This window comes from Zootoca vivipara, chromosome 1 (genome assembly GCF_965207765.1).
Source record: "Zootoca vivipara chromosome 1, rZooViv2.hap1.1, whole genome shotgun sequence".
Taxonomy (NCBI): domain Eukaryota; kingdom Metazoa; phylum Chordata; class Lepidosauria; order Squamata; family Lacertidae; genus Zootoca; species Zootoca vivipara.
The window spans coordinates 126,757,998-126,769,769 of NC_142582.1; the positions used below are offsets into that span (position 1 = coordinate 126,757,998).

General features: G+C 43.6%; 1 protein-coding gene across 4 annotated transcripts in view; it reads right to left on the reverse strand.

Annotated features, from left to right (window-relative positions):
- Positions 1-11,764, reverse strand: part of SLC38A6 (solute carrier family 38 member 6) — a 52,428-nt gene extending 40,664 nt beyond the window's left edge. The window contains exons 1-6 of one of the 4 annotated variants that reach the window (XM_088674081.1): positions 11,513-11,764; positions 7,425-7,555; positions 5,470-5,543; positions 2,083-2,183; positions 870-922; positions 109-148 (exon numbers count right to left, since the gene is read on the reverse strand). In XM_088674081.1, coding sequence (XP_088530207.1) covers positions 109-148; positions 870-922; positions 2,083-2,183; positions 5,470-5,543; positions 7,425-7,555; positions 11,513-11,632 — 519 coding nt within the window. In that variant the 5' untranslated portion in view covers positions 11,633-11,764. The remainder of the gene's footprint in view (positions 1-108; positions 149-869; positions 923-2,082; positions 2,184-5,469; positions 5,544-7,424; positions 7,556-11,512) is intronic. The other 3 variants (XM_035104289.3, XM_088674084.1, XM_088674089.1) reach the window with 3 other exon arrangements.
- Between the last annotated feature and the right edge of the window lie 8 nt (positions 11,765-11,772).

An 11,772-nucleotide genomic window follows, 5' to 3' on the forward strand; every position in this document is an offset into this window, starting at 1 on the left:
AGTTGACCATAACTAGATCAAATTACTATATAATTGTCCTCAGGACAGCTCTGAAAGATCCTCAGTGTTAATAATAACACTGTGTTATTGTAACTTAACATTTCTTACCTCCGACATTCTGTATAACGATTGTGCTGGCCACAAGAACCTACAAAAACAGTAGATGATGTTAAGAAAGCAGACTTAACCATGTCTATAACAAAAAAGGAGCAGAAGTCTTTAATGTTACAAGGGGAGATGCTGGGTGCCCATATGGTACTGTAGAGAAGAAGGCTGTAAAAGCTAACCATCCCTTACTGTTGCTAATCCTTTTTTTAAAAAATGAAGTTAAAAGAGTCAATGAAATAAGTTCTGACTTGGGCATAATGCTTGGAAACCATGAAAGAACAACCTTGTGCGATTCATGAAATATCATACAACAGTCCCTAAGTGGGTGGCTCTGTGGTCTAAACCCCTGAGCTTCTTGGGCTTGCCGATTGGAAGGTCGGTGGTTCGAATCCCCGCAACGGGGTGAGCTCCCATTGCTCTGTCCGAGCTCCTGCCAACCTAGCAGTTCGAAAGCATACTGGTGCAAGAAGATAAACAGGCACCACTGCGACGGAAAGGTAAACGGCATTTCCATGCGCTCCGGTTTCCGTCACAGTGTTCTGTTGCACCTGAAAGCGAGATGAGCACCGCAATTCCCAGAGTCGCCTTTGACTGGACTTAACTGTCCAGGGGTCTTTTACGTTTACCTTTTTACCTAAGCGAGCAACAGCCATAGCTAGATATCCTACATGCTACATCCCTCCAAGTGATGATGGACTTTTATCTCTTAAAAATGAGCAATAGCAAAACCAAAGGGAGATAAAGGAGAGTTTGGAAACTACCTTTCCAGGTGAGCCAAATGCGAAGAGACCGAGATCTTCATAAGAAGTAACAGCTGTTAGAAGGAAACAAATAATTCCACATTAATATTTACTGGAAAATTATATGCATGTTTTATGCATGCAGATCAAATACATATCATATGGTTATAAATCTAATATATGTGCTTCTTCCATCAAAAAAGCACAAGGACTTAGAAATGCAGATGGGAAAAGTTTTTGGGGTTAATTAAGGTAGTCATGGAGTGTGCCCAAAAATGCTAATTTTGTGGATGGTGTATTACTGGCGAAATTACAGTTATGGTAATTGCCAAATATTAAATCTAGCCAAAATCAAGCTATTTTACGTCTCACTGATTTAACTAAGAACATAAAGTACATATATATATCTCTTAATGCTCAACTTTGCTAGAATTACTGAATCATACCCTTTGTGTTTATAAAAAGATAAATTAGAATTGCTGAAAACAATCAATCAAAAAAACGATCTAAGTTTTTATTTATTTCTTTTTTTGCATTACAGAAACTAGCATATTACATATTTGGGAGCAGATTAATGGGAAAAAATGCAGTTGGCATGATACAGAAAATTGCTACACAATGGAAACACACATTCTCTTAAACAACCTGTTAGTGCAAAAGTGCACAACCTGTTAGTGCAAAAGTGTGCGAGATTCTGCATTCCATAAAACTCTTTGGCACAATGACGACTCCTGCATAGCTCCAAAGGTTGGGTACTCCTGTGCCAACGGAAGTGACCCAATAAAAGGTGCCATCTTATTTTACATCTCAATACTGCCCCCCCAAAGAAAAATCACAAATTGTGTAAAAAGGTGGAGATCAACTACTGCTCAATGTCCTAGCTAATCCTTGTTGCCATGAGTTCCCGAAAAGATTTAGGCCCCAAAGAAGCTCACTTTCTGCTCAGGGGTCTTGCACTACAGTATTCCTGCTCATTCTGCCAGAATTTACTCAACAATATTGCGTCTTCTCTCTCTTTTTGGGGTCCATCACATTCATTATTTTTTCCAGACAAGTCTGTGCTTGCCTTAATACCAACTTGCTGTTCTTGTCATGATTTTAACATTTGCTTATTGCATTGTAACTGTTGACATTTTTTAAAGTAAATAAATAAATAAATGACTTGGCCAGTTTTATGGAATAATAGCCTTAAATAATAACCTTAAGATAATAAAAAGTAACAATTGGACCCTACCTCTATCCAACATTTAAGAGTGCAGGCCAAGAAGAAGTGGAAGCCTAGGAGCAGCAGCCTCGGAGAAGAATCAGAGAAGGCCGGAGAATGGCCAGAGAAAGCTACGGCGAACAAAAGGAACAAGGAAAGAGAGAAGAAAAGTTTTCTCACAACATGAACCCCCCTCATCAGAAAAAGGCAGAGAGAGGAGTCAGGAAATGAACACAAAAGTGATGCGACAGAGATTGTGGCCCAAGTATCAGTGGTATCTTTGTTCTCAAATGCCTTAGTACTCAAACTTGGAACCCAAACACCGCAAAGTGTTCCGACGAACTTTTTTGGAAGCTGAACATGCTCCGTTTTGAGTGCCATGCTTCCATTTTGAGTGTTACACTGAGGTCTGTCTGCTTTTGCTATTTATTTTGTGTTTTTGTGGCTCTTTTTTTTGTGTGTGACCGTGTGGAACCCAGTTCAGCTACTGACTGGTTGTGTTAAATTGCTGTTTTTTAAAAGTCTGGGACGGATTAATCCATGTTGCATTAATTTATATGGGAAAGCGGGCCTTGGTTTTGGAACGCTTTGGTTTTGGAATGGACTTCCGGAACGGATTAACTTTGAGAACCAAGGTACCACTGTACTGGAAATCTTGCATTCAGAAGGTTGGGAGGTAGGTTTATGTGTTGGACTAATAAATAATTATGGCGATGACACTGACTCAAGCCTCCTTTTCACTCATGTCCCTGATGCAAATGCAGGCAAAACAATGTGAAAGCCAACAAGTCTACACGCATTCACATCATGCTTTAAGGCACAGGTAACTAATCTTTTATGATCCAAGGGCCACATGCACCCATTGTTAACTCTCGAGGGACCACATGCCACTAGGAAGTGTGGCACCCACACTCTTGTATACATGCTTTTGCATGTGCAGGCGTACACTCAGGCTCACAGCAGGGGCGGACTGTGGTATTTCAAATCTCAGTGGTGCCCTGTACAAGGCCAAAATTCGGCACGCACACCCTGTCTCTCGCCTTCTGTTCTGCTCAATCCACTATCCCATAGTTGCGGCGCCCCCTAGCCCAGTGTGATGGAACCAGTTGTGATACCCTAAATCTGCCTCTGCTCACAGCTCCCCTCCTTAGTAGATCCATGCAGATCAGCTGAGGAGGAGAAAAGGTTGCTGCCCCTTCTACTTGTCATATGATCGATGACATGACTGGGGAAGGAGAGATTGGCATCCCCTGTTAGCAATTTTACTCCTCCGATGCTGCATTTGTGATTGGTGTAAATCATGCCTGTCTGAGAAGACTGTGGGAAACGGAAAACAGTCTTATCTCTCTCGCTGTATGTACTTTGTAATGTACTTTCACTTTTACTTGTGCCTGTTTGTTCTCTCGGAGCTGGAAAGAACGGACGCCATTATGTTTTTGTCTGTACATAGTGTGTAAATAAATACAGTGGTACCTCGACTTACGAAGACGTTCCGTTCTGCAGCCGTCTTCGTAAGTCAAGGTTTTCAGTTGTCGAAGCGCGCTGTTGGTGCATGAGCTCCCCCCGCATGCTGCTCTGCGCAGGCGCCAGGTGCGCGGCAAAAAGACTTCTGGGGTTGTCGACGTTGGAAGTCGAAACCTTCGGAAGTCGAAGCGTTCGGATGTCGAGGTATGACTGTAGTAGATTAGCTCTACAGTGTCTCACATTTCTTGCTGTGTTATGCCAGAATCTTAGTGTGCATATATCATTATGATATATGTCGCTAGGAAGAGCACTGGAAGAGAAGGGAGATGCCTTTTCCAGAGCTGCGCATACCGGAAGACGCTCAGAGTTCCGGGGGCTTGCAGGCACCCCCAAGGCATTTTCCACTGCTGTGTCTATCCTCCCTTTTCACTACAAAAATTAGTGGGGTCGGTGGGGGTGGGGGTGTTGGATTTGCTAGGTGAAGTTACTTAAAAGTTTTAAAAACACTGGGCTCTACTTTGGATGGAGGGAACAGAAGCATAAAAGGCAGTGTTAATGAACAAAGAAGCCTCACTGTTCACCAACTCTTACTGCATCTAAAGTTACTGAAAACCCGTTTTTCAAATTAACTATGCAGAACTAGCATTCCCACTACTCTTAATTTAAAATCTTGGGATGTTCCTCAACCATTCAGACAAACCAAACTGGATGTGTGCAATATTCAAAGCAGCACACTGCAGCCTTTCCCCAAAAAAGTTCCCTTCCTTGCCTCCCGCCAAAAGGAAGAAGTTGGTTGATATTCTATGTCTTTATAAATTTGTTAGTGGGAAAGGAGGTCATGGATACCGCGCCCCCTTTTTTTCATTTTCGTTTTTATTATTTATTTTGTATTTTAATGCTGTGAACTGCCCTGAGATCTTTGGATGTAGGGTGGTGGTATACAAATTTAATATAAATAAATAAACTTGGGTCCCTAGCTGTTGTTGGACTACAACTCCCATCATCCCTGACCACTGTTCCTGCTAGCTAGGGGGTGATGGGAGTTGTAGTCCAACAACAGCTGGGGACCCAAGTTCGAGAAGCACTTACAGCATTACCTTTTAAAGAGAAATTTTCAGACTGGAAAAACCTGGGTTTACAAAGGAGTTTCTAAATCTGACATTTAATAATGGCAGGCATGCCCAGCACTACTGATCTTCCCCTTTCTGGAGCATCCTTACAGTTCAGGGGGGCAGGGGGAGAGCAGCAAAAAAGCCCAACAAACTTGGCAAGCAATTTGCACAAAGGGCTATACATTCAAAAACATCCCCCAAAGCCTTTCGCAACACATTTGTGTGATTTCATTATCAGGCAGGACAACATGGAAAGGGCTCTATGTTGCAATAACAAGATAAATCACTGCAATAACAAGTCACAGGACTTGCCCTGAGAAAACCCCGTGTGGTAGGTTAAGCTGAGAGGTGGTGACTGACATAAAAGCCTAGGGCTTGCTGATCGGAAGGTTCGAATCCCCACGAAGGGGTGAGCTCCCGTTGCTTGGTCCCAGCTCCTGCCAACCTAGCAGTTCGAAAGCACGTCAAAGTGCAAGTAGATAAATATCCGGCAGGAAGGTAAACGGTGTTTCCGTGCACTGCTCTGGTTCGCCAGAAGTGGCTTAGTCATGCTGGCCACATGACCCGGAAGCTGTACGCCGGCTCCCTCGGCCAGTAAAGTGAGATGAGCGCTGCAACCCCAGAGTCGTCCACGAATGGACCTAACGGTCAGGGGTCCAATTACCTTTACTCCCAAGTTCTAGTCCCACACTTCAACCACTATGACACACTGGTTCTCATACGGCACCAGCTGCAGCGATTGTTAACCCTTGAAATGCACTTTGCAAATTCTGAATATATTTCTAACTTGTCCATTCTAAAGGCTTGTCTGATTAAATCACTGTGTGCTGCCTTCACTTACCCGTATGAATGCACATAGTAAGCAGGAGAAATACAGAATACGATGCAAGGATGGCAACAATCAGCAGCAACACACTAGGACAGAAGAAATGAATGATCAAGGCCACACTTAATATTATATATATATATATATATATATATATATATATATATATATATATATATATATATATATATTACATTGTGTATTCCCAGAAACAAGCAGAAGAAATCATTCTTTCCTCATTTTATGGTTCACATCGGCAGAATCTAATTCACGCCACGGTTGGTTACTCAATAGTTTCCATGTTCTGCTTTCCTTTTGAATTTTCTGTGTCATTAAATTTGGTCCCATCATGACTTTCCCATATATGGGGGAAATGCAAATTGTTGAACCATTTGACCATCTCTATGCTTTAGAACAGGCATGTCAAACCTGCGGCCCTCCAGATGTTTTGGACTACAATTCCCATCTTCCCCAACCACTGGTCCTGCTAGCTAGGGATCATGGGAGTTGTAGGCCAAAACATCTGGAGGGCCGCAGGTTTGACATGCCTGCTTTAGAACATTCTAAAGAACATTTCGGGCCACCCATTTAATTTGGTATTTGCCTGTTTGTTCATGGCAAATGACAACAGCCCTCTCCTGAGAAAGAGAATACAGCAAACACACACTGGCTGGCTGACCCACCACTATCACAAGACACAGCTATTTAAATCTGGCACTGGCAATTTCCTGGTTTGCACAAAATGCTAAACTACCCATTGCTGAATATGAAACAAATCACAACTTGCCCCACCAATCTTTGGCTTGTTTTCCAGCTGCCCTTCCTCACGCCTTTGTAGCTTGGTAAGCACCCGGGGTGGCGCTGTGGGTTAAACCACAGAGCCTAGGGCTTGCCGATCAGAAGGTCGGCGGTTCAAATCCCTACGACGGGGTGAGCTCCCGTTGCTCAGTCCCAGCTCCTGCCAACCTAGCAGTTCGAAAGCACGTCAAAGTGCAAGTAGATAAATACTGCTCCAAGTGGGAAGGTAAACGGCATTTCCGTGCGCTGCTCTGGTTCGCCAGAAGCGGCTTTTTCATGCTGGCCCCATGACCTGGAAGCTGTACGCCAGCTCCCTCGGCCAATAATGCGAGATGAGCACCGCAACCCCAGAGTCAGTCACGACTGGACCTAATGGTCAGGGGTCCCTTTACCTTTAAGCACCCGGGGTGGGGTGGCCAGCAAGTTTAAGGAAGGGTGCTGGGTTCACACAAAATGCCAAGCTATCAACATCAAGCCATGGTTTGTAAGCTAAAAACAAACCATGGATTCAGGCTGTGGTTTATTGGCAGCAAGCAAACCATAATGAACTCACTGGGCAGCGTTCACACATGATGCCAAGCTACAGTTTGATTGCCACGCCATGCTATGTGTGGACCAGTTCAATGTCAATCACCCCAGTTCGGGTTTCCGAGCCAGAAATAGTGAGCTATGGCTTGCGAATTTATTAAAACATCACAAAAGATGACTGCACAATTTGTCAAATGGTGGTGTTCTGACCCTAACACCCCACCAAGCACTCCTATCACCCAAACATGGCATTTGAAGTGGTACTGTCCAATCTACCACCCCAGAATTCTGCAATTTCAAACTGTCGCATGTGTAGATCAAACAGACAAGGGTAGTACACTGAACAAACTTGGGATTTTAACACAATTGCATTCCCCTCCCCCATGTTATATAGTATTTTTGAATACTATATACTATAGTATAGTATTTTTGAAGCTTACTTTAACTTTTTTAATATCCCATAGTATTGTTAGTCTCTCCCCCCCCAAAACAATAAACCTTTCTGACTATAAGGGTTAATATACATGATTGATATTAATTGATCTACAACTGTAAGTGTTAATATATATACCATTATAAAACTCTTATACACTACTTAAAAATATAGTACAATATAAAATCTAATTGACACACACAAAACTTACCTAAATCCAAGGATTCCTGTCTTGGCCATGGCATATGCCAATCCAAGTATCCCACTGCCCATGATAGCATTCATTAAATTAAATACCGAGAAGCCAAAGGAAGCACCAGACGATGTCTGGTTGAAAAATGTCTGTAAATGACAGAACCAGATTGTTAACACTGTGAATTCTTCATCTGGGCAAAAGCAATCACACAAGCCCAAAGCAAATGGGAGTGGAAAAGTAATTTAATTCAAAGAAGAAGAAGAAGAAGAAGAAGAAGAAGAAGAAGAAGAAGAAGAAGAAGAAGAAGAAGAAGAAGAAGAAGAGTTGTTGTTGTTGTTTGGATTTGATATCCCGCTTTATCACTACCCGAAGGAGTCTCAAAGTGGCTAACATTCTCCTTTCCCTTCCTCTCCCACAACAAACACTCTGTGAGGTGAGTGGGGCTGAGAGACTTCAAAGAAGTGTGACTAGCCCAAGGTCACCCAGCAGCTGCATGTAGAGGAGCGGGGAAGCGAACCTGGTTCACCAGAATACGAGTCCACTGCTCTTAACCACTACACCACACTGGCTCTCGACTACGACTGATAATCCACTCAGAAGTTTTATTACAGTCAAGCAGTATATCTATTCATTTTAATTATTTCATAAAATGTATACACTGCTTGATTGTAAAAAACAAAACCCTCAAAGGAATTTCCAAAAGGTAACAGTAAAATCAAGAAAAAACTACAACCACAACTAAAATCATTCAAATGTTAAAATATTACAACATATTTTAAAAATTACCTCAACTTTTTAAACACCTGGGTAGGCTTGTCTAAACAAGAATGTTTTTAGCAGGCACCAGAGAGAGTACAGTATATGCATTTAGTTAGTTAGTTCATTAAAGGTCTGAGTTTGAACATACAAAAATTATTTAAAACCTAACAGTTACTAGAGATGAATCAGGGAAGACCAAATTCTAATAACTGTTAATCGATTCTAGCCAGGAAAAAGAAAAATGTCGTAATTTATTTGTTTTTTTAGATTTGACATGGCTAGGAGCGTGGAATTCTTAGCATCATTAGGTTTTCCAACTCGATTTCTTTTTTAACCAAGTATTGTAAGTTTAGGGACTTCTTAGAGCCAGAACTTATGAAATACGTAATCAAAATGTGAGCTTTCCAATCTTTATTTTTTTCCTTGGTCTCAAAAGTGGCAATGAAAACAGAAAACGAAGCCAGGTCATGCCTGCAAAAGACTGTACCAGAGCCAACACTGTTCCATCTACTAAAACTCAAACTTAATAACATTATTGCTAGAGTTACAGGTAGGTAGCTGTGTTGGGTCTGGTGTAGTCGAAACAAAATAAAAAAATCTTTTTCTTCCAGTAGCACCTTAGAGACCAACTAAGTTTGTCATTGGTATGAAGAAGTGTATCTGAAGAAGTGTGCATGCACACGAAAGCTCATACCAATGACAAACTTAGATGGTCTCTAAGGTGCTACTGGAAAAAGAAGAAAATATTATTGGTAGAGTTAGTGGATCTCTAGTCTAGTTGAATAGACCCCTAGAGTCTATGGGGAGAGACACTGATAGTTTTACAGTAGTGGTTTTTGGGGGAGAAATACTATGGTGCTTAGAGGATGGATGTTGTTGTTTTTAGTTCCTTTACTACATTACGATTTTGTCTATTTAAAAGGTATCCAGACCCTGTGAGACATAAGAGGTATACATGATATTTGATTTGGGCTGCAATCCTAACCCCACTTACCTGAGAGTAAGCCCCACTGAATTCCATGAGACTTACTTTCGAGTAGAAAAGGAGAAGGTTGCATTATTCTCTCTTTCCTCTCCCCAACACCAATGCAAGTGTCTTTTCTATCCAACAGGGATCCTGTAGAATTAATATCCAGTCCATAGATTTCTAGGGCTGGAAAAACATCTTTGGCAGGTCCAGATGGATTCCCACGACCACTACAGCTGTAGGAATAATACTAAATTCTGGAACTATGAGATTGTGAGAAGTGGGATGGAATGAAACAAATGGGCAGGGAGACCTGTTCTACAAAGCCTGTATCTTTTAGGTGGGGCATACTGCTGCTTTTCCTAAAGAATGTGCTGGACAATCTCATTTATAAGAGGACAGTGTGCCATGGCCTGTATATAATGGCGGGGAGGCACTGTACTATGGGGCCTTCTGGTGACACAGAGACTCAATAGAGGACAGGACTTCTGTGCCTTTAATTGCCCTGCTCTCTTTTGAGTCTGGAAACCTTAAAGAGAAACCAGCAGACCCTTTGCTTGGAAATTAAACAAAGGGTCTGCCGGTTTCTCTTTAAGGTTTCCAGACTCAAAAAAAGAGCAGGGCAATTAAAGGCACAGAAGTCCTGTCCTCTATTGAGTCTGGCAACCCTAGATGACTTCTAAGGGTTGCAAAAAGCATTTGTAGCATGTGCAATGTTGGTGCTGTGAAGCTCTATGGAGATGCAATTGTGTTATAAACAACACCGGCGGTATGTGGGTCCATTCTACAAGACTCTACGGGGCCGAGTCTTCAAACCCACGAGGAACTTCTGTGCCACCAAGCTGAATAATAGAGGAGTATGTGCGTCCATTCTGTGGCTTCTATGGGGTTGTGAAGTTCTATGAGAGGGCCCGACGATGTTTCAGCGGTGGCACTTCAACAAGACTTACTAGGGTTGCAGTTTCATGGGTCTGTGCTGTGTGCTTCTACGGCACTAGGAAATGCTCCTTTGCCCATAGGGCTGTGAGCGATGTGTGCTGGGAGGCTCATGGAGATGTGGAAAAACGCAACACAGGCCTGGTACCGGTAGCATCATCAGGGGTAAATGATGTAGTCTGTCTGCTTCCTGTAGGTTTCAAGAGCAGCCAGGCAACATGGGGAATATCTTTGAGTAGAGGGCTAAATATCGTGGAATGAGTACCGTGAGTCTATGTTACGGTGCTGTGCAAAGCGAGACGTAAAACGCTGAGCTGGGAAAATCTTTGTGCCTAATCTACGTGGCTTCCGATTTTGAAGACACAGGATGGAGTATCTTCAAAGGAGAAGTGGTTTCAAATCCTTACTTAGTCATGATGCCCAACTCAGCAATTTGGAGGTCGCCCTCCCTCTCTTAGCCTAACGTACCTCACAGGGTTGCTGCCAGCATTAAAATAAATTCAACAGTGCAAATAAATTTTCATGGATAGAATAATGGAATACTCAAGTGATTTAGTTTATATAAAATATGCAGGAATTTGTGTGACGCAAAATGAACCACGGAAAGAGAAGAAAGAAAGTCACTGATATTTTAAGGTTGTTTAAATGTTTAAATGAAGGGACCCAGGTGGCGCTGTGGTTAAACCACTGAGCCTAGGGCTTGCTGATCAGAAGGTCGGCGGTTCGAATCCCTGTGACGGGGTGAGCTCCCCTTGCTTGGTCCCAGCTCCTGCCAACCTAGTAGTTCGAAAGCATGTCAAAATGCAAGTAGATAAATAGGAACCGCTACGGCGGGAAGGTAAACGGCGTTTCCATGTGCTGCTCTGGTTTGCCAGAAGCGGCTTTGTCATGCTGGCCACATGACCTGGAAGCTATACGCCGGCTCCCTCGGCCAATAATGCGAGATGAGTGCGCAACCCCAGAGTCGGTCACGACTGGACCTAATAGTCAGGGGTCCCTTTACCTTTACCTTAAATGAGTATGCTAAATTGTAAAATAGAAAAATTAATAAAAATAATTGGGGGGGGGTTGGAGGGGGGAAACCAGTAATAGGAATAGCATTGATTTAGAACTGCAAGGTCTTGGCAGTCGTTATTAATGATTCGTATGGCAATTTATTTCACACACGTTTTACTTACCAAGCCAAACCAAACTGGGAAACCCAGTCAGATGGGCGGGGTATAAAGATATTATTATTATTATTATTATCGAAATATCTTTTGAAGCCCCAAGCCATATTACAACTTATTTTTTAAGCACTGTGAGGGGTTTTGAAAGCGGGAAGCGCCAACCCGCCCTGCTCTGTGGGGCTGAGCGAGGAGCCGCCGTACAACCTGGAGACGCCCAGCCCCACCACCTCCCCTCTCGCCCCCCACCGCCCCAGCCCCAGCCCCCCACACACCCTGCCCGGGGGCGGCGGCGGCGGCGGCAGGAGCGGCGCTCCGTCCTCCAGCTCCTGCGCCGACAAGTACCATCCCCGCGGCTCGCAGTTGACGCTGCCGACGAGCCGCGGCTCCTCCATGGCGGCGAAGGGAGCGGAGAAGTCCCAAGAGCGGCGGGAGGCGGACCGAAGCCCCGTCCTCAGGGCCGGGGTGGAGCCGGCGGGCGCTGAGAGGAAACAGGGCGGAGCGCGCTACTCGAGGGCGGCGCTTGGGCGGGGAG